Source organism: Pelobates fuscus, chromosome 7 (assembly GCF_036172605.1).
Source record: "Pelobates fuscus isolate aPelFus1 chromosome 7, aPelFus1.pri, whole genome shotgun sequence".
NCBI lineage: Eukaryota > Metazoa > Chordata > Amphibia > Anura > Pelobatidae > Pelobates > Pelobates fuscus.
Window position 1 is genome coordinate 123,962,718 of NC_086323.1, and position 24,324 is coordinate 123,987,041.

General features: G+C 39.6%; 2 protein-coding genes across 4 annotated transcripts in view; one reads left to right on the forward strand and one right to left on the reverse strand.

Annotated features, from left to right (window-relative positions):
- RNF123 (ring finger protein 123) overlaps positions 1-24,324 on the reverse strand; it is a 92,953-nt gene that overhangs the window by 50,664 nt on the left and 17,965 nt on the right. For all 3 annotated transcript variants that reach the window (XM_063426545.1, XM_063426546.1, XM_063426544.1), the window contains exons 13-29: positions 23,644-23,769; positions 23,069-23,161; positions 21,950-22,023; positions 21,312-21,429; positions 17,384-17,483; positions 17,202-17,263; positions 16,610-16,681; positions 16,026-16,146; positions 13,492-13,593; positions 13,219-13,325; positions 12,904-13,096; positions 12,404-12,549; positions 11,833-11,916; positions 10,468-10,575; positions 7,718-7,895; positions 3,547-3,621; positions 1,552-1,639 (exon numbers count right to left, since the gene is read on the reverse strand). In XM_063426545.1, the coding sequence (XP_063282615.1) occupies positions 1,552-1,639; positions 3,547-3,621; positions 7,718-7,895; positions 10,468-10,575; positions 11,833-11,916; positions 12,404-12,549; positions 12,904-13,096; positions 13,219-13,325; positions 13,492-13,593; positions 16,026-16,146; positions 16,610-16,681; positions 17,202-17,263; positions 17,384-17,483; positions 21,312-21,429; positions 21,950-22,023; positions 23,069-23,161; positions 23,644-23,769 (1,847 nt within the window). The remainder of the gene's footprint in view (positions 1-1,551; positions 1,640-3,546; positions 3,622-7,717; positions 7,896-10,467; positions 10,576-11,832; positions 11,917-12,403; positions 12,550-12,903; positions 13,097-13,218; positions 13,326-13,491; positions 13,594-16,025; positions 16,147-16,609; positions 16,682-17,201; positions 17,264-17,383; positions 17,484-21,311; positions 21,430-21,949; positions 22,024-23,068; positions 23,162-23,643; positions 23,770-24,324) is intronic.
- The window catches only part of AMIGO3 (adhesion molecule with Ig like domain 3), a 455,802-nt gene that overhangs the window by 28,061 nt on the left and 403,417 nt on the right, over positions 1-24,324 (forward strand). The window lies entirely within an intron of this gene.

A 24,324-nucleotide genomic window follows, 5' to 3' on the forward strand; every position in this document is an offset into this window, starting at 1 on the left:
ACTCCAAAATGCTGAGACTGGGACCCCGACCCCCACCTAGATAGAAGGGTGAGAACCCACATACATAATGACCCCACACATACTACCAAAGAAAGGGTTAAACCTGGGACGTCCTCAAGACAGATGGGACACACAGTTAGGAGGGGATAGGACACACATACGACAGGTAAATCAGACCTCTGCCATAGCAGAGAATAGGAGACACATAACTCCTACCTAGGAAGAGAAACGAAACACGTAAGAAACAAATACCAAAAAAAAACAGGGCCTCGGAACGGAGGAAGCTTGGACACCGGCAGTCTCAGGATCCGCTACACGCTACATTTCAGATGAGGGCCAAACAACACACACACACACACACACACACAGACATTACACATAGGACAGGAGATACATCGACTATGCGTTAACCGGTTTGAGAAACTGAGACAAATCAGGGTTGAGAATTTGGAGCATACACATTCTAAAGTTCTAAAGTGAACCAAATGTTGTAAAAGTTTATATGCATTTCTTAAAGGGTCCTGCGAGTCCCTACTACACAGAGGCGCATGTGCCCTTGAAATATTGTGAATTTATGCAACCGATGATACTACATATTGAAAATTTTCATGGAGACCTGCGAGTCTCGACACGCAACTTACCATATGCTGAAAAATTATTTGAAAATAATAAAAATCATATTTACAAAAAAAAAAAAAATGTCATGTACCTACCTGCACAACAAAAATAAAGAATTTAAAAAAAAAAAAAAAAAAAAAACTAACATACATTGTTAGCCAAATTGCTAAATATTATTTCTATGACATTGATGGATAAAGGAAACCAACAAATATGGCTGCCACAATAGAAGCACATGCATTTGTTTCCTACCCATCCCAAGTGCAGCAAGCCACAATGCATAGCATGTAATCACTCTCTGCTAGGTAATAAAATGGCTCTCTGAAGACTTCAATTGTGGAAGATGCATTTAAACAGAAAGCATTTACAGAGGCAGCCTTTTGGACAGAGAACAGCAAGCATTTAGCAATAATAAGTTTTAAAACACTAGATTGTCCTGGCGATTTATTTTTTTCTAGCACTATATATACAGATTGTTAATTTATGCCCATCTAAGTAACAAAGCACAAAAAGTAAAAAAAAAAAAAAAAATTCTAAATGCTACCACTTTGTTTTGTACATTCACAGTTGCTAACAAACTTGCTTTACATCATTAAATGGATCTACATGTAAGTCGTAGGGACCTCAAGTGGTCTGTGAAACAAACAGCTACTACTGTAGATGATCAATAGAAAACACTGCCAAAATAAAATGATAATATTACACATTTGTTTCAACAAGAGTGAAAAAGTCCACCTATTATATGTCCATCTGGCCTTATCTCTCGATCAGTAAAAGTTTTATTTGATGATGCAAACACTACTCATAAATATCTATATGTGATTCTCTTATCCAATACTAAGGTCTAATGACACGAGGAACCCGGCATTTGGGTCAAGTCTGGATATTTTTCAAAGAAGGGTCTTGGATTACAAGTAAAACAATCATACTTACTGCTCTTCAGGGATCCTCTCAACTGCACGCAAGGAGTGAGGGTAACACACGTAGCTGGCAAGAGCTTGCATTAAGGAATCCTTAAGGTCTGTCAAAAAAAAAAAAAAAAAAAATGAAATAAAAAGTTTGGAAAATAAACTAAAACAAACATACATGGAAAGATTAAGATTTAAAAAAAGAAATTAAAAAAATTGAAAAGCAAAGGCTTGGTGATGACTGCACAGAGATGGGACTGCCAACTGTGTACCACATATGACTCTACAGGAAATTGTTCTATCTGCTCATTCCTCTGAAGCCCTGGTTAGAGTGAATGCATGCAACCATTACAGTGTTTAAGGAATACCTGGTACATAAACCTTATTGTATGCATGAAATTCTATCTATACATCGTGTTAGCAGAACTATTATCAAATGTATAGAGCAGGGGTTCTATGTGTCTATGGTGTTTAGAGGAGAAAAAAAAAACACCTTAGAGTCCAAGGTGTTTTTTCTTTTTGTTTTTTTTCTTAACACCTTAGACACCCAGGTAATCACTAAATCCTGGATCCTGGACTGGGATGGGTTCCTTGAGGACTGGGTTGAGAACCCCTGGTCTAAATGGTTAGCAATCCTAAATGTAAGTCCCTCACCCCACCCGTCAATCACTTCTTGGAATAGAGGGCTGACACCTGAGTGACATAACAGAGGCAGGAGAACCCTCTTACAGGCTGTTCTCCTGCTCTCTCTCACAGCAGCTACAGCTCTAGACCACTATAACCATCCTTTCAAATAGCACGTCTCACACTCTTCTGGAGGAATATAGGAATAGAGTAACATGTCATTCCATTCAAATGCTAAAAGAAAACAAAACATCCAGTACATCTACATTGTGGGGAAGCTGTATCAAGCAGTGCCAAGGGGTTGCATGGCAGCGGCACAGGTACGCTAAAAGGGAGGTAAGTTGAAAGCTCACATCTCACTCAGCGGTTAGCTGTAACATTGATTAATATGATCAATAATATATCAGATGTTCGGGCTTAAAGTGAATCTCTCATGCAAGTATCAGTTTAAATGTCAAAAAGTTTTGACAATAAATTATCCAAACTCATGTAGCAGTGTGTCATTCAACCCTCTATTATTACGGTATAGCAGTGCCTTTAGTTAAATAAACATTAATAATGTATACCCTGTGCAAACATAACTCACCAGTAGATGTATATAATAAAGCAATGTGCCAGCTACAAATGAATATTTCTGCCCACATCTTAGTTCTGGGATTTGTGCACATTAATGGCAAATAGTGATAAAACCAGGAGCACTGCAAACATAGGGAGGCATACGTAACAGTAGACCAGATGAGCTAACCACATGGATTAAATATTGAGGTATGACTTAATCCAGGGCTCAAAATTTCCATTCATCAATAGACATTGTTGAGTGAAAATTTATAACAGGGGACTAGAAATTCATCCCTGACGTGTATGCTGATAACTGTTGAGGCGTGCAGTGGGGAGTATATTTTGAGGCCTGGTTCGTAGTGCAAGCCTTGACATTTTAAGCCCTGGCATAGTCTATATACATTGCTTAAATAAGTGGGCTTGGCTTAGAGCCAATATGTACCAGAAAGAAACTGTTGTAATCCTTCGTACTGTATAGGACATTCTTTTTTCACTACATAAAACGGATCACTGTGTCACCTGACATCCTGTCCTATTTAGATTAGTAGTTAGATTCCCTTCCCTGTTTCTCTCATTACATTAAAATGTTCTTAAAGCAGAGCTATACTAAAACAAATGGTGTACTATGATGACATTTCTAAATAGGGAGCGGTGCAAATGCAAATGGCGTTAAGGTAAATTCAGAAGAAAAAAAAAAGGTGGTGGTGGTGGGGGTAGCAGAACTGGAAAATGTGAAAATTAGCATTTTCAAGCAGGTTTTTTTGCTCCAAGTATCACTAAACTATAAACACAGCCAAACTAGAACCATAAAATCTGAATACTCAAGGAGCAAACTCACCTGTTCCCACAATACGGATATCAGCAAAATGCTTAGCCAGGATGGCAGCCAACCGCGTAAGTGTTTCTTCGTACCCTATTAGGTGCACACAGGAAGAGGTTAGCATTTTATTAAGAAGCTACAAGTAGTATAAAGTTATATCATGACAATAATTCTTCTTAAAAGGACATTCCAGCTGGAATGACCCGTCCATTTTTTTAAAGGGACACTATAGTCACCAGAACAACTACAGCTTATTGAATTTGTTCTGGTGAGTAGAATCATTACCTTCAGGCTTTTTGCTGTAAACACTCTTTCCAGAGAAAATGCAGTGTTTACATTACAGCCTAGTGATAACTTTCACTGGCCAATCCTCAGATGGCTGTTAGAGATCCTTCCTGGGTCATGGCTGCCTAAAATGCATCCAAACATTCAGGGTCTCCTCCCTCTGCATGCAGACACTGAACTTTCCTCATAGAGATTCATTGATTCAATTCATCTCTATGAGGAGATTCTGATTGGCCAGGGCTGTGTTTGAATTGTGCTGGCTCTGCCCATGATCTGCCTCCTGGTCAGTCTCAGCCAATCCTATGGGGAAGCACTGTGATTGGATCAGGCTACCACTTCTGATGATGTCAGCAGACTGCTTGTTTTTCTGAGGCAAACAGCATGCAGAGTTACAGCTTCAAGCTTGAATACAGTAAGACTTTGCTATGTTTATTATTATATTATTTATATTAGTGCCATCAGACTCCGTAGCAGACTCCGTGGACTAACAGACATGTAATTGTAACCAGACAACTGGACGTACAGGAACAGAGGGGTGGAGGGCCCTGCTCCATGAGCTTACATTCTAGAGGCATGAGGGGCCCAGGGGGGCTAGATGGTGGTTTTAACACTAAAGGGTCAGGAATACATGTTTGTGTTCCTGAACCTATAGTGATCCTTTAATGCATTATAGAATGTATTACAATACACACTAATAAATAGAAGAAAGTTTCGCCCTTTTCTGCAAATGCCCAGGATTTACACTTCTGCAACGGGCACAAACCACACTAGTGAAGCTCCTTTATTTTCTTATGGCAATAGTTAGCATAAGCCTTAAAACGGCAATAGAAAAGAAGCTTTACAGGCAGAGCAGCGCGTTGTTCAACATGTTTACTATTACAATAAAAAGGGAATCATTAAATATCCTACACTCACAGAATGCAACCGAGCTCTGAGATTTTTATTTTGCTTTTGGCCTGTTGCCTTATATTCTATTATTTCATTGCCTTCACACGGAAATGTCCATGCTAGTTAAAGTGGTGTGTATATTGCAGTGACAGGCAGGGACCCATGTGTGCATGTTTTACCATATGAGCTGTACCCAGCGACTTCATAGCACTTTTGATATATCATGCTCAATGTACCTATTGCAGTAATCACCAGGTCTATAATTTTCTCTGTAAGGAGTTAACTCTTTATCTCAAACTAATGGAGCTGTATTTTTCTATGTCACAACTCTCAAGCACAGAGCACACCTTGCGTTTATTTAACCTCTAAGGAAGCACTGCCTGACACAGAACTACCACTCCTTGCATTGCCATCAGTGGCACAAGATGAAAGACACAGGTAGAAACCTTTATTACTTAATTTTGCATCTAGCTTCCAATGCTGCAATGCCACCTCCTAGCAAAATGTCCTTAAAGTGTGTCCCTCCAGTGGTTATACAGTTTGTTGAATATCAATAATCATTTTCCACTTACTATAGAGTCTAAGATAGATTTGCATACTCTAAGAACCTACACTACAATCCAACTCTAGACAGTATTACTAAGCATGTTACTAATCGTGTCGTTATACCTTTAAACAAAAAATGTGCATGTTTTTCTCACTTAATGCTTATAAGCTGTGTATCTTGACTCTCTTGTCACATGCTGTTGGGGCATGCCGAGTTGGTATGTAATTATCTGCACTACAAAAATAAGGAATTAAAAAAAAAAGGGGGGGCGGGGCCTGACAGCCAAGATGGCAGGACGTGCAATCTGAAAGCTCCAGCACCGGCAGACACAACTACACTAATCCTGTCCAAACCACAGGAGCCAGCAACACAAGGTGCTTGGATTACGACACAGAACCTTACAGAGACCAGATTGATACCAGTCCCGCACAGACTGGCACTAAGAGAGCCTGTACCGGCCATGCGGCCTACAACGGAGCGGAGCCTGCAGCATGGGGGAGGCGGCCGATCACCCGGCAAGGGACCCACTCACACAAGAGAAACACACTCAACCCTGCTACCCCCCCCCCCTGGACCGGCGGGGGTCATCCCGGTCCTCGCTGGGGACGGTTACCCCCAAACAAGCGATAGAGCCTGAAGACAAGCAAAACTGCCAGGGCCCAACCAAAATGGCGGCTCGGACGCAATCCGTGCAGGTGAAAACCCGCATCAAACCACCTATACACACTCTGGAGTTCTTTGACCGGCTTGGCGAAAGCCTCTGGTCAGCACTCCACACCAAAAGCCAGATCTTTCAGCTAGCTATGAAACGAGCAGCGGCATGGATACGCCCCACCATCCGCCGCCAACTACGCAGACACCCGCCAGCAGCTCCCAGGGCGGCCTCCCGACGAAGGTTGAAAGACCGCCAGCAAACTACGCAACCCAGGCAGGGACCTGCACAAACAGCGGGTGAACGGGTCGGCCGGCAGCGGAGACAGGGAGGCATACCCTTGGGCACAGCGACAGACAACCCACGCAACCCCATACCACAGAGCCTATCCGGGCTGGAGGCCACAGGGGTGAAGACCCAGAAGCATCGCCCACATCCACGGAGGCTTCAGCGCCGTAAGTGGCCCAAGTACATCAGGCCCTCCACTACCCCCGAACGGGGCGAAAACTCGAGCTCCAGAAGCTGCAGAGTTCGTGGCACAGAGATGCAGGCCCATACAACAGCCTGGGGCAGGAGGGATGCCGCCATACTGTCCACTGCTCTAGCGGCCCCAAATACCTCACCACCAAACGCTAGCTGCTCCCACAGAGACGGCATCGGATGAAAGAGCCATACCACACAAAGCCTCTATAAGGTCAGCCGGGCCCGCCAACTAGCAGCTTCATCTGACAGACTGCACGACCGGGACTGACACCCACAGAGAGCAGAGGGCAAATATACAAGCAGCCCCGAACCACGGCGGTTCTCAAGCATGTAAAGTCTGAATGTTGGACTGCTGTTATACCACAGTTTAGCTCTGAGAAAGAGTTACATTGATTTTGTAGTTTTGTTAAATGGCTCATATTGTTTACTGTCTCACTCTGCACATGTTTTCACGGTAGCCCGATAGGCCCCAGAAAGGGGCAGGCATTTTTTACTGTCGCTACCTCCTCTAACCCCACTCCCAAGCCTTGAATGCTCCCAACAAGTTTTATAGCCAGCACTAACAAGTGGAGCATGAATTATGCCTGCATATCATGGGTTAGCCTGGTCAGCCAGCTGAAGTTTAAGATCTGCTTATTAATCTTGTTTTTCCTGATAACGTGTACCAAGCGAGGTCCCTATCGCTAAATGTTTTATGCCTGCTCTCACTTTAACCTTAGTGACGTTCAATTGGACAAACGCCACAAGCCTGTTTATTAATGTACCAATCTAAATTAGCTGAACCAGACTGACTGGCACTCGAGTATTAATCTCCACTGTTTAAGCCGTATTAATCACATAGTAGGCACGAGAGCAAGTAATAAGAATTATTTCTAACTCACTTTAACACCTTGTAGACTTTTACGACTCGACTATAAGTGGTAACGTAGCTTAACATATGCTTACCTTATTTGCCTGTTTAGTGTTATTGCTATGACGCTGCCTAATTTCTCACTTAAGTCCAACCACTACTCTCTTTACTACTACGTTAAACTTACTAGACCAACTCCTATTAATAAAAAATGAGGCTCAAAGTTAAGCACAGATGATATATACTGCATTGTATTATACCCATTATGTATGAAGCATTATCGTCTCCCCTCTCTCATTCTGTATCCCATATACTTTTATGCCTCAATAAAAAAGAGATTGACAAAAAAAAAAAAAAAAAGGGGGGGGGAATTATTGCAGTTTGAGATGGAGGAGAAAAAAAGTAAAAGCTGGGTCTCCCATAGAAAACGCAGATTTGTTGCAAGGCAGCGCTGAACTCTAGTGGTGAGAGGTGTATACTGTACCTGGGAGCTCTTCCATGCTGCTTACTGGGCTGAAGTAGTTCTTAAGCGAGTTGTAACTGTTCATTGCCACATTCAAGTAGAATTCAGGCATGAATGCAAATAAGGAACTTGTGCGGTCAGCATGCTCAATTGTACGGATGCACACCTGCAGGAGCCAGTAAATATCCTGCATCTTCTCCTGGAAGAAAAACGTATAGCGAGAAAGTAGGTTAGAAAAACGACTTTCTTTGGGATAAAGGAGGGGGATCGGCTAAGAAAGTCGGTCTCAAATTTCAACGTAAAATAATAAACACAACATTTTTTGAGCATACTTCGTCGTCCATCAAACATTTATAAAACCAGGTAACGGACCCAGGGTCTTCCTTATGGTTATAATGAGGCTTATATCACTTGACAGAAACAAAAACAATCCCCAATAAAGAGGATCACATTAGAGAAACCCTAAGAATGCAATAAGGAATATACTTAACTCTATGCTAGAACGTGCGTTGGCTTACATATGTGGATAGAGCAAAATAATAATAATAATAATAATAAAAAAATAAAAATAAGAACAAATATATACAAACCTAAATGGACAATACACAAATATTAGGATTAATTAATTCAATGTAATAAGCAAAGTGAAATGAAACCTCCACACTCCGTTACTTGCCTATATTGGGATAATCCGTTATTAAAGCATTGTGTGGGGGGCATCTCAACTAAACGTTTTATTTGGCAGCCTTAACTTCGCATCGGATATTAATCCATAGAAAAGTGGATTTATACCCGAATGTGTGTTGTAGTGTTAAATCCTCACAAAATATCTCAAACCTATGTATTTAAGAGTAATTGATCCTAATAAGATAATAATTAAGAGTGATATTACACTTAGCTTGAAAATGTACTATCCACTTAGCATGAAAATAAAAAAAATGGCCAATACTGTTTGAAACTTAATATGTCTGTTTCAAGGCCAAAATAAATAAATAAAGTCTACAGAAACAATGTTCCAATTGGATATTTAAAGAATGTAAATCATCTGGGATTGGGTCATATTGAATTTACCCAAATAGAACTACTAGGTAAAAGAACAGGCTTAACAGAGTATAGAGGGGGTTCACCAACAACCCTCCTAATGACGATTCAGTCAGGGGAGATTATAAGTTAAAGAAAAAAGGCTTGAAGTAATAGGCTCCTACATACCAGAACAGACTTAATAAAAGTTTCTCAAAGTTGCCAAGGTATACTAGTCCTATATATAAAAAATCGCCAAACCTCAGAGCCTGGAGGACCGAACATACCAAAACAAAAAGTTGTATTAAATAACGCATAAAAAAATAAAATAAACATTAATCAATACCAACGTGCCCTATCATTAAATTGCACACCACATTACAAAAGTAACAAAACAAAAATATTAAAAAAAAAAAAAAATTCACCTGATGCACATTTCGGAGCATGGTCTTCATCTAGGACTATCAGTAAACACACTGTGGCTTGGAGTTATTTAAGAGGGGTCGCCCAGTCACCCGTCCACTAATCAAGCTCTACCAACCGAATGTTAAGTTGCCACCAATCATATCCTCCAACCAAAGGTGGTACTATACGGTGAATGCCTGATTCAATAGTTATCTCTTCCCATTCTAATTGAACAGAATAGCGGGACACACCAACAGATTATGTCTGAATGTGTTATGTGAGGACCACTTTAATGAATTAATCCTTCTTTTGCACTTTGTATTTTGCGATGTGTTTTAAATCGGGTACAATATGGGTCCCGTTCTTTCACATTAGTAACACACTGACATGACGTTGACAAGAGTTACTATTCGTGCACATATCCACCTTGAAAATAGCAATTGCCAATTAATTCGTATATGGAGGAGGGATGATGATGTCAAAGGAGGGGCGTTACTTCCTATATGTGTACGTCTCCCCGATGACAATCGCCATTCATTCACATATAAGGAGGAGCAGAGGAGTGGTGACGTCAATGAAGGGTGAGCTCCCCTTGTATGACTGTCTCCGCCCCATACAGCAATCACACACCCGATATGTAGAGGGGAGGAAGAACAAGGATTTTAATGAAGGGGAGTTCATTTGTTCCTGCCTCCCATGTGTTCAATAGAGTGGAGAGGAGAGTCCGAGAGTCAGATAGGCAAATGAGAATATCGAAGGATTTGACTTAAAGTATTACAGTATGCAGATATGATCCAAAAACAAAATTAAAAAAAAAAATGAAATTGTAATTGCTCTGTGTCTTTATTACTTTAAATAGTGTACAAGGATCATCTATTAATTTTAAATTTTTCCTTCTCTGTCCTTTTCTAAAAGGAATAATGACAAGATATCCCCTGTCTAGCAAGGGGCATGTGTCCCACAATATATGGATGTCATTAATAGAGTATACTCGAAATGCTACACATGAATCAAATCAAACCAATACATTTATCTATAATATAATAAACTTTGTTACATGCCATTGATCCACTGGATGAATTTTAAACAAAAAAAAAAAAAGAAAGAAAGAGAAAGAGAAAGAGAAAAAGCACAACACGTCTGATAGAGATATATATATTCACAGAAATATATATATTCACAGAAATATACATCTCTACAAATGGAATCTGGATGAAATGTAAATATTTAATGTATTGGGGTGGCTGTCCCTTCTCACAAGACAATGAAAAAGATACATAAACTCTAAGAGACAAAAGGAGTGTACGTGATACCCCTGCTTAGTGTTTGGACAAAGCCCTTCTTACCTTCGAGTATATTGTAACATTAATCCAAGCAAGTCGCCTGCTCAGGTGGTTAAGCTTCTCAGAGAATACCTGCTGACTTTTCAATAATTCATCCATGATATCTGTCCGCTGAGAAAGGAAAAGGTAATCAAACATTTTTTTAAGACTAATTGTCTGGAAATCAATTCACAAACAGGACAATACGTATGATGCAAGGTTACACATTTAGACTGGAAGAAAGGAGATTTTGTCTAAGGCAAAGATTTTTTTTTTTACAGCAAGAACAATAAAGATGTGGAATTCTCTGCCTGAAGAAGTGGATTTATCAGAGTCTATACCGGAGTTTAAACAGTAATTGGATGCATACTTGAAAAAAATATAATATTCAGGGATATATTTTTTTAAACTGTGGGATAATAGCTTCTTGATCCAAGGATAAATCTGTCATTCTGGGGTCAAGAAGGAATTTTCCAAGTTTGTTTCAAAATTAGAAGTACTTCAAGCTGTTTTTTGCCTTCTTTTGGGTCAACAGCAAAAACAGATGGGAGAAAGGCTAAACTTGATGGACGTCTATCTTTTTTTCAGTCTATGTAAGACACATTAAATCATCTCTCAAACAATGCACAGCATTTTAAATGCATAGCTTTTGCTTTGACTTCAAACTATTAAGTGTCAAGACTAATAATTTAGCCTGTAATAACCTGCTAAAAAAACAAAAACAAATACTCATCTAATCCAGCTGACCATTTAGTTTCTGGGTAGTCACCACTATTGCTTCTAACCATTTAGAGTCTCATATGCCTTTTCATTATGTTCCTCTAATTTATTATTTAGATTTAACTTTACAGATAAAAGTTCCTTATGCGTAGCTCTTAATCAATTTATTTTAACATACTTTATGTAATTTACCTTGCATTCATGGCAGTCAATGCACTTCTAAGATAATAATTCATACAATATTACCAGATCCATGATCGTATTTTCATGCACTGGTATACAATACAAAAATGGTTCAGGCACTCCAAGGTTCAGAACAGGCAATTTTATTGGAACCCACAGCAATGCTTCGACCTTGCGTTTTTTTGTTTTTTTTTTGCACCCTAACTCAGATTGATGGGACTGAGTGCAGTTCCTTATGTACGTTGTAAAGTATTTTCATGCATGTCACATTATGGCTACAACCAGGAATGTATAATATGTGCTGCAAAGCCATGTGAGATAGATAGAGACCCACATATCACTTGGTGTCCTGAGATCGCTGTCCAGAAGAGTGCATTTCTAGGAACAGCTAAGATACTGTGCAGTACCCTCAGATTCCCAGGCCTCTTGTTGAGGATCCGGGAATGAAGAATATACACGTGTACTTTTAAGTACCCTCCTGCTTACCCTTTTTGGACAGCGTTTGATCTTTTCCTCTGTGTCTTTCAGGGCCAAAGCATATTCTGTGACATCGTCCGACACACCAACCATCTATCAAGAAAAAAAAAAAGTTAATAAAATGGGTTTTTAGAGAGATCAAACCTCTTTCAATGTACCAATTATGTTGCGTCAAGCACTTCGAACAGGTGTCTTTAAAAAAAAAAAAATATATATATATATATATATATTTTTTTTTTTTGCCATCTAATATTGTAAGCTTTTCTTTAGTAATGTGCTAGATTTTCTAGTTTATGTTGTTCATAGTCCCTTTACCTTTACAAAAGGAGTGTCATTTAGTTACTCCAACTATACATAGGGATTAAGGAGAGAGCACAGGTAACTTTTTTCTTTGGTTTTTACTATATATATTAGCTGATGTGTACTGTAGTCATTGCTGCTGCCCAGGAGTGATGGGAGTGAGCGCAGGACTTTACTTTTTGTATTTGCCTTTACACAAGGAGATGCCCATCATTTTAATTTTTTTAGAATACAAGTATTAATATGTAAACTATTAAGCTAAAACAATCAGCACAAATACCTTTCCTAGCTGCTGGTGTACACTCAGATTATACATCATCACTGCCCCATCCAAGATTTCAAGCAAAGAGTTCTCCGTTATTGGAATGTCTGTCTCCTCTGGTGGCCTTCCCAACAACAGCCCCTCATTGCCATGGTGACCTTCAACTGTAACCATACAAGGTTATGGCAAATACAATGGTTAAAAGCTATTTATTGTACCAATAAGTTGAACAAAACAGAAAATGAGAACCACTTTCAATAAGTAGTTAAGTTAGTCTATTTCTAGATATACCAGTATAAGCTGCTTCTGTAGAAATGTTACACTTCCAGCAATTAATCGTATTTCTTCCTTACAGGTCTTAAACAAACTTTAATAAAGCAGGATAAAATGGGTACTGGTGGTAAAAAACAAACAAAAAAAAAATCAATATGTTTCAGGAACATAAAATCAAAAATATAATAATATCCAAATCATTCTTCCCACCCACTATGGACTCCATCTACCCTTTGCCCACTCACTGTCATCTTCCGTGCGCTGCTCAACACACAAGCTCCGCACTTTCACTTTTTCCAGCACCCCCAAAGGCCTGCGTGGGTTCATCAAGCTGACAGCGGCTGTGCTTAGAAAACGGTTGGCTCTGCCAAGGGTTGGAGAGCTGAGCCAGCTGGGTCGAGCAAGGGCACCACCAATGGCCTGAGGAGCAGAGGACCTCTGAGAAACAAAAGTATTGTACAGTAAGGCTAGAGGTGGAGGATATTGAGAACATGTAAAAATAAACAAATAAATAAATAAATAGAAAAATATTAGTTTGGTCTGTGCCTCTCTCTTGTCACCTGAGTTGTCGTACTGGCTGTCTCGTCCTCCTCTTCCAAATCATCCATTGTGACTGTCTGAAGCTCTGATGGGTCTATCACAATATTGGCCTTGGATGCCAGATCATCTGTGAAGAGTGAATTGGGTCATTCTGTGAGAAATTTATTTTTGCTTCCTCCGGATTTACTTAAAACGTGACAATTCTCTGGTCTTAATGTCATAATAAGTAACTATTCAGTGGCTTGGTACAATTCTTGCAAAGATATCCAATAAAAGACTGAGAATATTCTCACCTTTTAAGGTCTTCCTCAGGTGAGAAAGCAAACCCCCAAGTCTCTGCAGGTCAAAATAGTCCACCTTCCCATTGTAAAAAAGCTGTGGAGGCACATAGGCTTCTGTGGGTAAAAGGAGGAATAGGATGTGATAAAAAATAAAATAAAATAAAAAAAAGTTACTTATGTTTGCATACCACTACAAAGTTTAAATCATGAGCAGTGTTTGTGATTAATAGCTACATTTCCACCATATAAATTTGAAAACTACAGCTAGGAGAAACACGAAGTTAAATGCAAAAGTAATTTCTAAAAATATAAACAGTAAGGAGGATGTGTCGCTCCCATAACTCTCTGAAATGCAAAAAAACACTTCTAGCAGCTCAATTTACTGAAGAAGAAATAGTGACAATCATTACAAAACTTCCAAAAAACAAAGCTCCAGGTCCTGATGGTTTTTCTATCTTTATTAGCAAAAGTTTAAAGATATACTGGTTGCTTATTTATTCGGTAAGTTATTTCATTTCTTTAACAAAACTGGAAAAATACCAAGGAAGATGTTGGAAGCCTGTATTACTAACCCGGAGAAACCTCCACATTATAGTCAAAATTTTAGCTTATATCTTTACCAAATGCATACAGTATTAAAAAATGCAAACGCATTGGCAGCTAGAATAAGTCCTATACTCCACCGAATTAAAGCAGCAGAACAGGTGGGCTTTGTTCAAAAAGAAGACTATTGTATGTTAATAACAGGCAATATATTTCTTTGATTGAGATTGCACAAAAAAAAAATCAAATACTTACATGAGTATTCGCTTTGGATACCGAAAAGGCATTCAACCTTTTAAATTGGGCATATATGTAAGCTACAATAGAGAGATTTCATTTCCCAGCTCAGTTTTCAAAGGCAGTAAGTGTTATTTATTCAGCCCCTTCCAAGCAGGTCAAAAATAATTCTGTTTCCAATCTTAAAGTTTCAATCTTTAAAACGGCACACAACAAGCATGTCCACTATCCCCTCTTATATTTATAGCGTTGGAGACAGTGTATAAGATAAAACAATCAAACAAAATAATGGGGTTATGTACACCCTATTAGACAGCTAATAACCAACTGCCTTCACGGATGCCATTTTATTGAGTATTACAAATCCAGAGGTTTTACAGTATTAACCCCTTAAAGACCAAACTTCTGGAATAAAAGGGAATCATGACATGTCACACGTCATGTGTCCTTAAGGAATTAATAAATCTCTTGGCGGATAATAATTCAAATAATCCACATGCTATGCCCATTGGCATGTCTCAGGAAACAATATGGAAGTATGCATTTAATTGGAAGACAGCTTCAGTGATCTATGCAAGTAACCAGTTAACTAAAATGAATCATACGACCGTAAATTCTAACCATCAAAAACTTACTGCCAAAATGAATACCATGTCTGATCAATGAGCTAGAACAGAGCGGTCATGGATGGGGAGGATTAATTCAATCAAAATGGCCCTTCTTCAGAATTACTTGTATCTGTTTCATACTATTCCCAATATCTATTGCTGTAGCGGCTTACAAAAAGGTCTAAATCCCTCTAAATTAAGATGTATGCTACAGTGGGGGAAAGAATTACATTGCACATTTTTCCTTGAAACATGGCTTGCGGCGGTTAGAAATATGGGACGAGTCTTGAAACATGTAGGACATTGGGAGACAAACCATAAGGTACTCATGAGATGGTACCTTGCCCAGCATCGACTAGCAAGGATATATCCAGGAGGAAAGCAGAGTTGCTGGAGATGTGGGGGAACCTCTGGTACTATGTTCTTAATACATATTTGGAAAGAGATTCCCAGCCTTATTTATAAAACAACTGGGTTTAATTTTGAAATGCTCCCTGGAGTATTTTCGTTAAATATGCTAGAACATCAGCTATGTGGCCCAAGCAAAGATTTAGACACACACATTGTAACAGCTGCTATTACTGCGATAACGCAAACTTGGAAAAAAGCAGAGCCTCCAGAGATTCACCAGGTTGTCAGCCGTTTAAAAAAAAAAAACCACTAGGATACATGAGGAGATTTCGTATAGGTTGATGGATAAGCGGAGTAGATTTTAGGAAATATGGAAAAAGTAGTTCACAGCATGGAAGAGCTGCCAGTGTCTGGTGTGCAGGCCACAACTTTACTTTATTTTACAATTCTTCAACTTTATAATATTTGGATTCTAAAACTTTCTAAAATCCTATTTATTACAGATTTTTTTTTTATAGTATTCTAATTAGTTACACTAAGGTCCCTGGTGATTGCATTATTTGTTTGTATATTTATGTTTGTATGCTAGCAATGTACATTTGGCAACTCAATTTTGAGTATGGCAAGTCAGTTTATAACACAGTTAATAACTTCAATAAAAATTAAATTTGATTTAAAAAAAACAAAAAAAAAAAAACACAGTAAGGATCCAGCAGTAATATAATTAGAGAAGCTTTATCACCATGGTTCCTGGAACTCCCCAAGTTCTACTTTAGGTGATGCGTAAAAATGACCACCCGACCTTACCTTCACTGCTACGGGCTGTGGGATTCCTAAGTTTATATTCATCCCAGCAGGACCTTATGGCAGTGATCAATCTGTGTAAGAAGCACACCATGTACTCCGGCGGGCATAGCACTGTGGGGTTCTGAGAAAGAAGATATTGTTACCAAACACACCTGTCATGACAACCACGGCTAACCATAAAACCACACAATTAAATATAGATTACAAAAAAAAAACAACCTTGGTTTACTTAAAATATATCCACATCACAGATTATAGCACGGACTGAGTGTTTTGGAATGTCTTGCTAAGCATCATTGATAACAGTTGAATGAATAAACAATACTCATTCCTCAAAACGTATAAATTAAAAGCAGGTAATACTCACGGACTACAGCTCTCAAAACCAGGACATTTTGAAACTGTTAAACCAACACAAGGCTGGCTAAACTAGCAGGAATATCACTTTTCTTGAACACTGCCATAGCGTTTGATGCAATGAGTGCAAGATGGCACATTAATATTCAAAGGTTCAACGTCCTAAAAGCTTTCATTTTCAGATTAATTTACAGCTGTAATTAATAGAAATGTGGGCAATCACTCACCCCCCTGTTGCTAGCATTTTCCTGTAGGAACTTTCTGAACTTATTGAGAAAGATGTACCTGGATGCTTCGCCCTGTGTAAGAACAACATGGTTTTAGGAGTTATTTGCAAAGAATAAACAAAAGAAACTTAAAGGGACACTAGTGTCATGAATACAAGAGTGTATTACAGACAATATAGGTCTAAAGGCGCCATTTGGTCCATCTCCGCCACAGTTAAAAAAAAGTGATTATCTCATCTTTTTCCAAGCGCCACACAGGTGGCATCGCGGCTGGTACCGCTCCGCCTCCTTGGCTGAGATCATCAAGTGTCATGATCTCAGCCAATCCAGTGCTTTCCCATAGGAAAATTGGAAGGCTATTGTGCATGTGCGGCAAAACGCCGCACAGTGCCAATCAGCAACTTCTCATAAAGATGCATTGGATCAATCTCTATGAGGAGCGTTCAGACTCTCCATGCAGTAGACACTGGAACAGCTACATTAATTTCCATCATATTACTGACATAGGAATAGGTAGGCAGACAGCTTCCAAGATTTCAGTTCAAGTCACAAAGTGCAAAATTGCATTGTTCTTGGTTTTATAATAACTTACCCCTCCCTTATCCTTGTTATTCAGCAGCAACCTCAAAATCTGAACCTGTAAATCTTCCACCACTATGTGAAAATAATAATAAAAAAAAAAATTAAAAAAAATGTTAAAATGATAAGAGATCAATAAACTGGGATTACAAATTCGTTTTTATCAGCCTAGAAAAGAAAGCAACAATACACCACCTTCAATGCGCTTTTTCAGTCTCATGCAACCTCGTTCATAGGCTCGCCTCCTCAGCCGTTCCTCCCCACTCTCTTCCAAAGGCTCCTTGATTTCTTTGCCCTGCAAGAGAAAACTCCCAATTTTTTTTATTTTATTTAACTTCTATCTCCTAGAGAATGATGGAACAGAGTGATACATTGGGTACAAAGAATGTGTTAAAATAGAAATCCAAATTCCTTTTTAGTGTGTGTGTGTGTGTGTATATATATATATATATATAAAACCAACCTTATGCTGATGATTTGCATTAACAATGAAACAGCTGTCCATGAGTGGTTTCACTGGCTTTGCATCTTTTTCTAAGTTGTGTTTCAAAGCTGTTGTATACAGCAAACACAGACTCAAATGAATCCATGTTTAAAATTGAATTAGGTAAAAGTCTCACAGAATGCAATAGTTTTATTTAAAAACACCCCACATAGGCAAAAAGTAAAGGGGGTCATACACAACGTCTAACCACCTGATACAGATGACTGGGTCCCCCATAATAATTTTACGCCAGAAGTCTCTCCTTTCACTCCAAATCCTGTCAAATAAGGGCACATAATGCAGTTTATGCACTTTAATGACAACAGTTAGTACCCACACATAGATGACCAGCACTATTATAATCTATTTAAAATAGAACTCTTTCTCAAGATTCCTCGGTGGTCGAAAACGTTGGTCGATTTACAGATGTAACTGTTCATTTTTTCTATTTAAAGACCTGTGAGTGCACCCTTTATAATATTTGGATATATGTGAACATGGGTAGCACCTAGGCTACAATTAAATATATATAAAAAGTTGATAAAATGAGACAAGGCGTGTATATCAGAACATGTAAACAAAAGCAGGTGGACGCCTACGCAGAGGCGTGTATATCAAAACATTATAGCGGAAAAATTTTAATATTAGTCGAAGTTATTGAGCAATGTTGTATATTAGGTGTACAGAGACTTTGCTAAATTAAATCCATCAAAGGCATATAGAGCGTTAAGCAAGTGTTTTGTGTTAATTGGTGTGTGCGAGTGCTGTGTGTTTGCTGGTTAGAAGATGCAAATTGTCGCCTGTGCAGAGGCAAATTAATCAGCTTGCTATATAGATGCAGACATTAAGCATTAACAAAAAATACAAACACATTTCCAACTTTTATCATAAGTAGCATTTTTGTTTTAAGGCTGCTGTGCATTAATATATAATATGAGTTTGGACCTTGTCGTGTAGTTGTTGCGCTCAGCAGGTCTCAGCGTGTTTTGTGTGTGTTAGAAGTTTTCGGCTTCTTGTTGTGTCTGTTGGGGTCTGCATGTGCTATAAAGTATAACTTAGTAGGTATCGTCATTTCTAAGGTACAATGTAAGCATGCTAACATACATTATTTATTACATGCGTCTGGCTATCAAGTCAACAGTAATATACAGCATTACGTGTTTGCCCTAGGGGGCTCTGTAATGTAAATAGCATGGTCATTTTTTGGACGAAGCATACATTACTTAACTAAATAACAATGGAACAGTGCGTTTCTGACAGAACTGCTAAATTAAAGCTATTTTTCCCTTTTTCTTTTTTTTCCTTTGCTGGACAAGGCCCCTGGTCCTTAAGTACAGGTGTAGGCGGTCAATCTTTAAATACATCAGCATAAAAGAGCATCCACATATGCAGAGTATGCTAAAGGAATTTAACTTGGCAGATACTTTTGTCTTCCTGTCTGAGTAGTATGAAGCAATTAAAATGAAATATTCAAAATACAGGAGACAGTAAAAAACAAAACAAAACAAAAAAAACATACATATATATAAAAGAAATAATAAGAGAAAAAAAAAAAAAGAAAAATCAGCTGATGATTGGTGTAGTGTCCAATTGCTAGATCAATAGAGTGTATCCTGATCTGTGGAAGAGTTCCACAGAACAGTGTATCCTGTTCTGTGGAACGATAACTGGTGAGTCTCTCCACTGGATGTGGCTTTGTAGTAGCATGTCACGCAAGAGATTAATAAGGCGTATCTTTATCCAAATCCTCTGAGGATAAGAAAGGTGAGTCACTTCGCTGGAGATGGCGTTTTAGCGCCCGGTGTGTGGAGACTGTCCGGCTTGGCTTTGTCGTTTTCCTGGGTGGTATAGGCATAACTGCTTTATAGGTTTAGGGTATAGATGATGGGCAGGTAGTCCACAGCCGAGTCCTCCCGGCGCCCCCATCGTGGCAAACCCCCCTCTGTTCCTCCCCAAAGGCATACTCCTGTCTGTCAGCGAGAGGCTCCACTGCACTGTGGGCACTCAGGGACAGTGGCAGTCCAGCGGTCTCCCCCCCTGAAAGTCTGTGGGTCACATGTCCCCTGCACCTACCCAGCTCCTGCGGAACCTCATTGGAGCTCCAGCCTTGCTGCGCCTCGCCCTGCTCCGGTCTCATGCATGGCGCCAGCGCGCGCCCCCCCCTCCCGGCCACCGGTCCGCCGGGGGGGGGGCCGCACGCCCCGGCCCCACAGGGCTCACAGAGCTGGGGGCTATTTCCCCTGGATCCACCACCAAATCCAGGGGTTAGGGCCGGCTCCTCGCCTACCAGTTTGCCGCCCAGCGGGGTCCATCCGCGGGATCCTTCAACCCGGGGGGGCCGAAGTGCGGTCCCCTGCAGCATGTGCGTCAGCCATCTTGTCTCTGTGCGGGAAGGGGCATGGTGCCGCGTGGGCCTCCCTCTCCAGCCTCCGAAGGTTGGACTCATGGGCCGGGATCACCCCCACCGGCCGGGAGGGGGAAGCGAGACCGGGACGATATCCCTGTCTCACCCGCTGTCGCCTCGTTCCGCTGCCTCTGCCGTGCTCCAAGTATGCTGCCGGCGCAGCGTATGACACACCGCCGTGTTCCTGGGCTTTTCCCCATCTGGTGGCATGTTGTGCCCCGGCTTTTGGTGGGGTCTAGGGTCTGCATTTTAAGGGTTTTTTTGGTGGCTCAGAGCCGGAGCTGGCATGAATTAATTTTATTACAGTATCACACATAAGGTTTATAAAATATGCCTGATAAAAACTAGAGCATTACTACAAAGTTTTGGAAAGATTGGACGTAAAAAGATCATGTGAAAAGTGTCAAAATAACTTTGCGCAAACACTCTGTGATGGATAATTTACAAATATATGTTTTTGTGTAGCAATTTAGTTTTTTGTGATGACAGCTATTAAGCTTAGAGGCCATACATTCCACATTCTGAAAAGCAAAAAACAGGTCTAATATTTGACCTGTAGCCAACAACAAAAAATAAATTGTAGGCATAATATGTATTCTGTAAATCAGAACACATAAGTGAAATTGTTTTCAAAACAGCTTTTCTTTAAGGTGTACTGATTATGTACAGTAAAAAACAGTACTGTGAAAATGTATAGATCATATCAAATTAAACATGAACTCAAGTTTGAACAAACGAAAAAATCCAACAATGTTTGGGTCCTTAAAGCTCGATCAAGAAGAGATCATCAGTTTTAGTTGAGCTGCTGACCTGACCCTGACGCACATTCAATCACTGCCCCCCTTACCTGCATAGTATTTAAATTTAAAAGAAGAGGGCAAGTAATAAAGCCCATTTTTTGGCTATATGGAGACGTCACATCACCAAGTTAGTTCTCATTGTCTGAGCAGAATATGTACGCAGAGTACATAAAATAGTAAAGTAAATTTGAGAAAAGCTGTTGCTAGGGGTCTGGCATTACACTGCAGAAATCTGCAAAGAAATATACATTTTACTCTGCACAACAGTTGTGGGTGTAGTTGGTATTTAAGTAATGGTTTTGAAGTTGTGTAGTGTTGTCTACAGTTACCATGGGGTAGTATAAGCAGATGGTGTTACAGACTAAAAATGTTCTAGGCACTCCCTAATTTTAGGCCCAAGCATGACCTATGTTTACAACTCGAGACACTAATCACCTCTTTGTTGAATCTGTTTGGCCACCATGTTGTTGGGATGAGTTCCTGCAATCCAGCTTCCTCCACCCGCAACGGACTTTTAATAAAGAAAAACACAACTGATCGAAGTACATCAAATCTAGGTTCAGATAGTTAAGGTGGATCAAATCACTTCTCTCTTCATAGGTTATATTTACATATATGCTAAAATAGTGAGCGTCACTTAAATCCTACCAAACAAGTGAGATACAAAGAAACGGCACCTATAGGACACCCCAATGATTGGATGCCCCAATGATGCCAGTGGAAAGGGAAGTGGAACCTTGGTGCCAGACATGAAGCTAAAAATCATGATAAATATAACTGTAACAGCGACAGCTTTAAGGCACCACAACCACTACAATAATCTGTACTGATTATGATGCTGGGAGTGCCCCATAAAGCATACCAACTAAACAATTGTTCACATTGACAAAGCTGATATTTGTGATTACATTTCTCTCAACACCCTGTTAGCTTTTATTTTGTAGTTATGTTGGTTACATGTTGTTAACCACAAAATAAAAGATGGTACAGCAACCCCACCCACAGCATAGATTACAGTTCCCATTGAATAATTTAAACGGGACTATCCACACAAAATTATCTGTAAAGGATACAGGACATTGCTTAGCAGATATTTTCGAGATTTTTCATGTCTCAAGATGGCAATGGTGAGTCGGAGGTAGTGAATCTGCACAGAGAGAGAAAGACAACACAAAGATAAGAAAGGGATGTCATATATACCAAGGACATACATTCATAGTAAGTTTACAACCTATTATGTATCTCACAATACAATGAAGATGACCCAAGCACTAGATTCATCTATTTTTCTGCACGTAGGTTATCCTTCCTTTCCCCCATATCCGTAAATTTTATCCCTTAAAGCTTCTCTGCAGCCAGCTGTTCAAGAACCTATTTGGTATTTCACCCAGTTCCAGAGGGAAAGAGCTTTAATTCTCGCAGTAAAGCCACATGCACAGACATGTTTTGAAGATGATGATTAATGCCATTAAGTTTATATAGATTTTTCCAGGTACTTTGCTATTTTACTTATTTAATCTCCCAATTATTCAGTGTCATCCAGAAGGAGATATAGAGAGACCCATTTCACACACACAGCTCGCATCATCAGATTTATCCAGATAAAGAGTAAGTTAAAGGGACACTATAGTCACCTGAACAACTTTAGCTTAATGAAGCAGTTTTGGTGTATAGAACATGCCCCTGCAGCCTCACTGCTCAATCCTTTGCCATTTAGGAGTTAAATCCCTTTGTTTATGAACCCTAGTCACACCTCCCTGCATGTGACTTGCACAGCCTTCCATAAACACTTCCTGTAAAGAGAGCCCTATTTAGGCTCTCTTTATTGCAAGTTCTGTTTAATTAAGATTTTCTTATCCCCTGCTATGTTAATAGCTTGCTAGACCCTGCAAGAGCCTCCTGTATGTGATCAAAGTTCAATTTAGAGATTGAGATACAATTATTTAAGGTAAATTACATCTGTTTGAAAGTGAAACCAGTTTTTTTATTCATGCAGGCTCTGTCAATCATAGCCAGGGGAGGTGTGGCTAGGGCTGCATAAACAGAAACAAAGTGATTTAACTCCTAAATGGAAGTGAATTGAGCAGTGAAATTGCAGGGGAATGATCTATACACTAAAACTGCTTTATTTAGCTAAAGTAATTTAGGTGACTATAGTGTTCCTTTAAGACAACTTTCAGATAACATCCTACCTGCAAACCAAGATCAGGAACAATTGGAGAGAAGCGATATGCTCGAAGTAGGGACATCATTAACTGTTTGAGACACTCGTGGATTTCATAGTCCTGCAAAGAGGCAAAAGGTTAAACGGACATTCCACGGTCCATAACAAAAAGTAAACTGTTTAGTAAATACACCCCCAAAACTGCACATTTAAGTATGCCTTTTTTATTTGGAGTATATATAAAAACAGCATGCAAAAGTTGCAGATCTCTTGTCTGAAGCCTTTGCAAGCCCTCCTTTTTATCCCACCCAGATTTTTTTGTGTCTGACCAATCACAGACGTCTCACTGCAGCTCAATGATAAGTTTTTGCAAGGCAGGTGCAATGAGCAATTGTCTGCCATTTGAGTTTAGTGTCACTGAGCTAAACAACCAGAAAGTAAGAGCCAATTTCTATTTTAAGATGCACTTTTTGTAAAAAAAAAAAAAAATCCACTTCACACAAAGCAATTCAGCAAGTAAATTTAGGAGTATGGAGTGACCCTTTAAGGTGCATTGAGATACAACATGTCTTGCCCCCTCTTCATGTTTGAGCTGAAACTCACCTCCATGAGTAGCCACATAACGTCCAAGAAATGCTGGATAAGTGAATGTTCTTCAACAGACCCCCCTCCTTCCAGGATCCCAAGAAGAAAGTTCATTAAGACATCCTCCACAAGGTACACCTTGCACTAAAACACAAAACAGATTGGTAAGGCTCATCCAGCAGTGGTGACCAAAGGAAAGGTGGTGGGAGAGAAAATAATGCAAACATAATGCACTCCATAGTGGTAAGAGATGAGAGGCAGGACTCACGGATTTGCAAAAATATCCTAATTTCCACTGTTATTGTATTTGGGATTACTTTTTTTGTATTTCACATTCTTGACCATAACACTGAACACCAGGGCCTGCATTATTCAATAATGTAATGCTCTTCCCATATTGGTAGATAATTACACTCCCTCCAATATAGGTACAGGGGATTAAAGGGAAACTATAGTGGCAGGAAAACAAACTCGTTTTCCTGGCACTATAGCTTCCCCTTTTGTCAAGTGGTCTGGGTGCCTGCAGTGAGGACAGGATATCTGTAAAACCAAGTCTCTCAGTAGACACACAAGAAGATAAAAATACAAAAATCTCTGGGTAATGGACAAATGATAGGAGTGGTTGTAATCCCTTAAGAACATGGGTTAGTAAATACCATGACATGTCTTGAATGTAATTGTGATTAATACTTGTTTGCA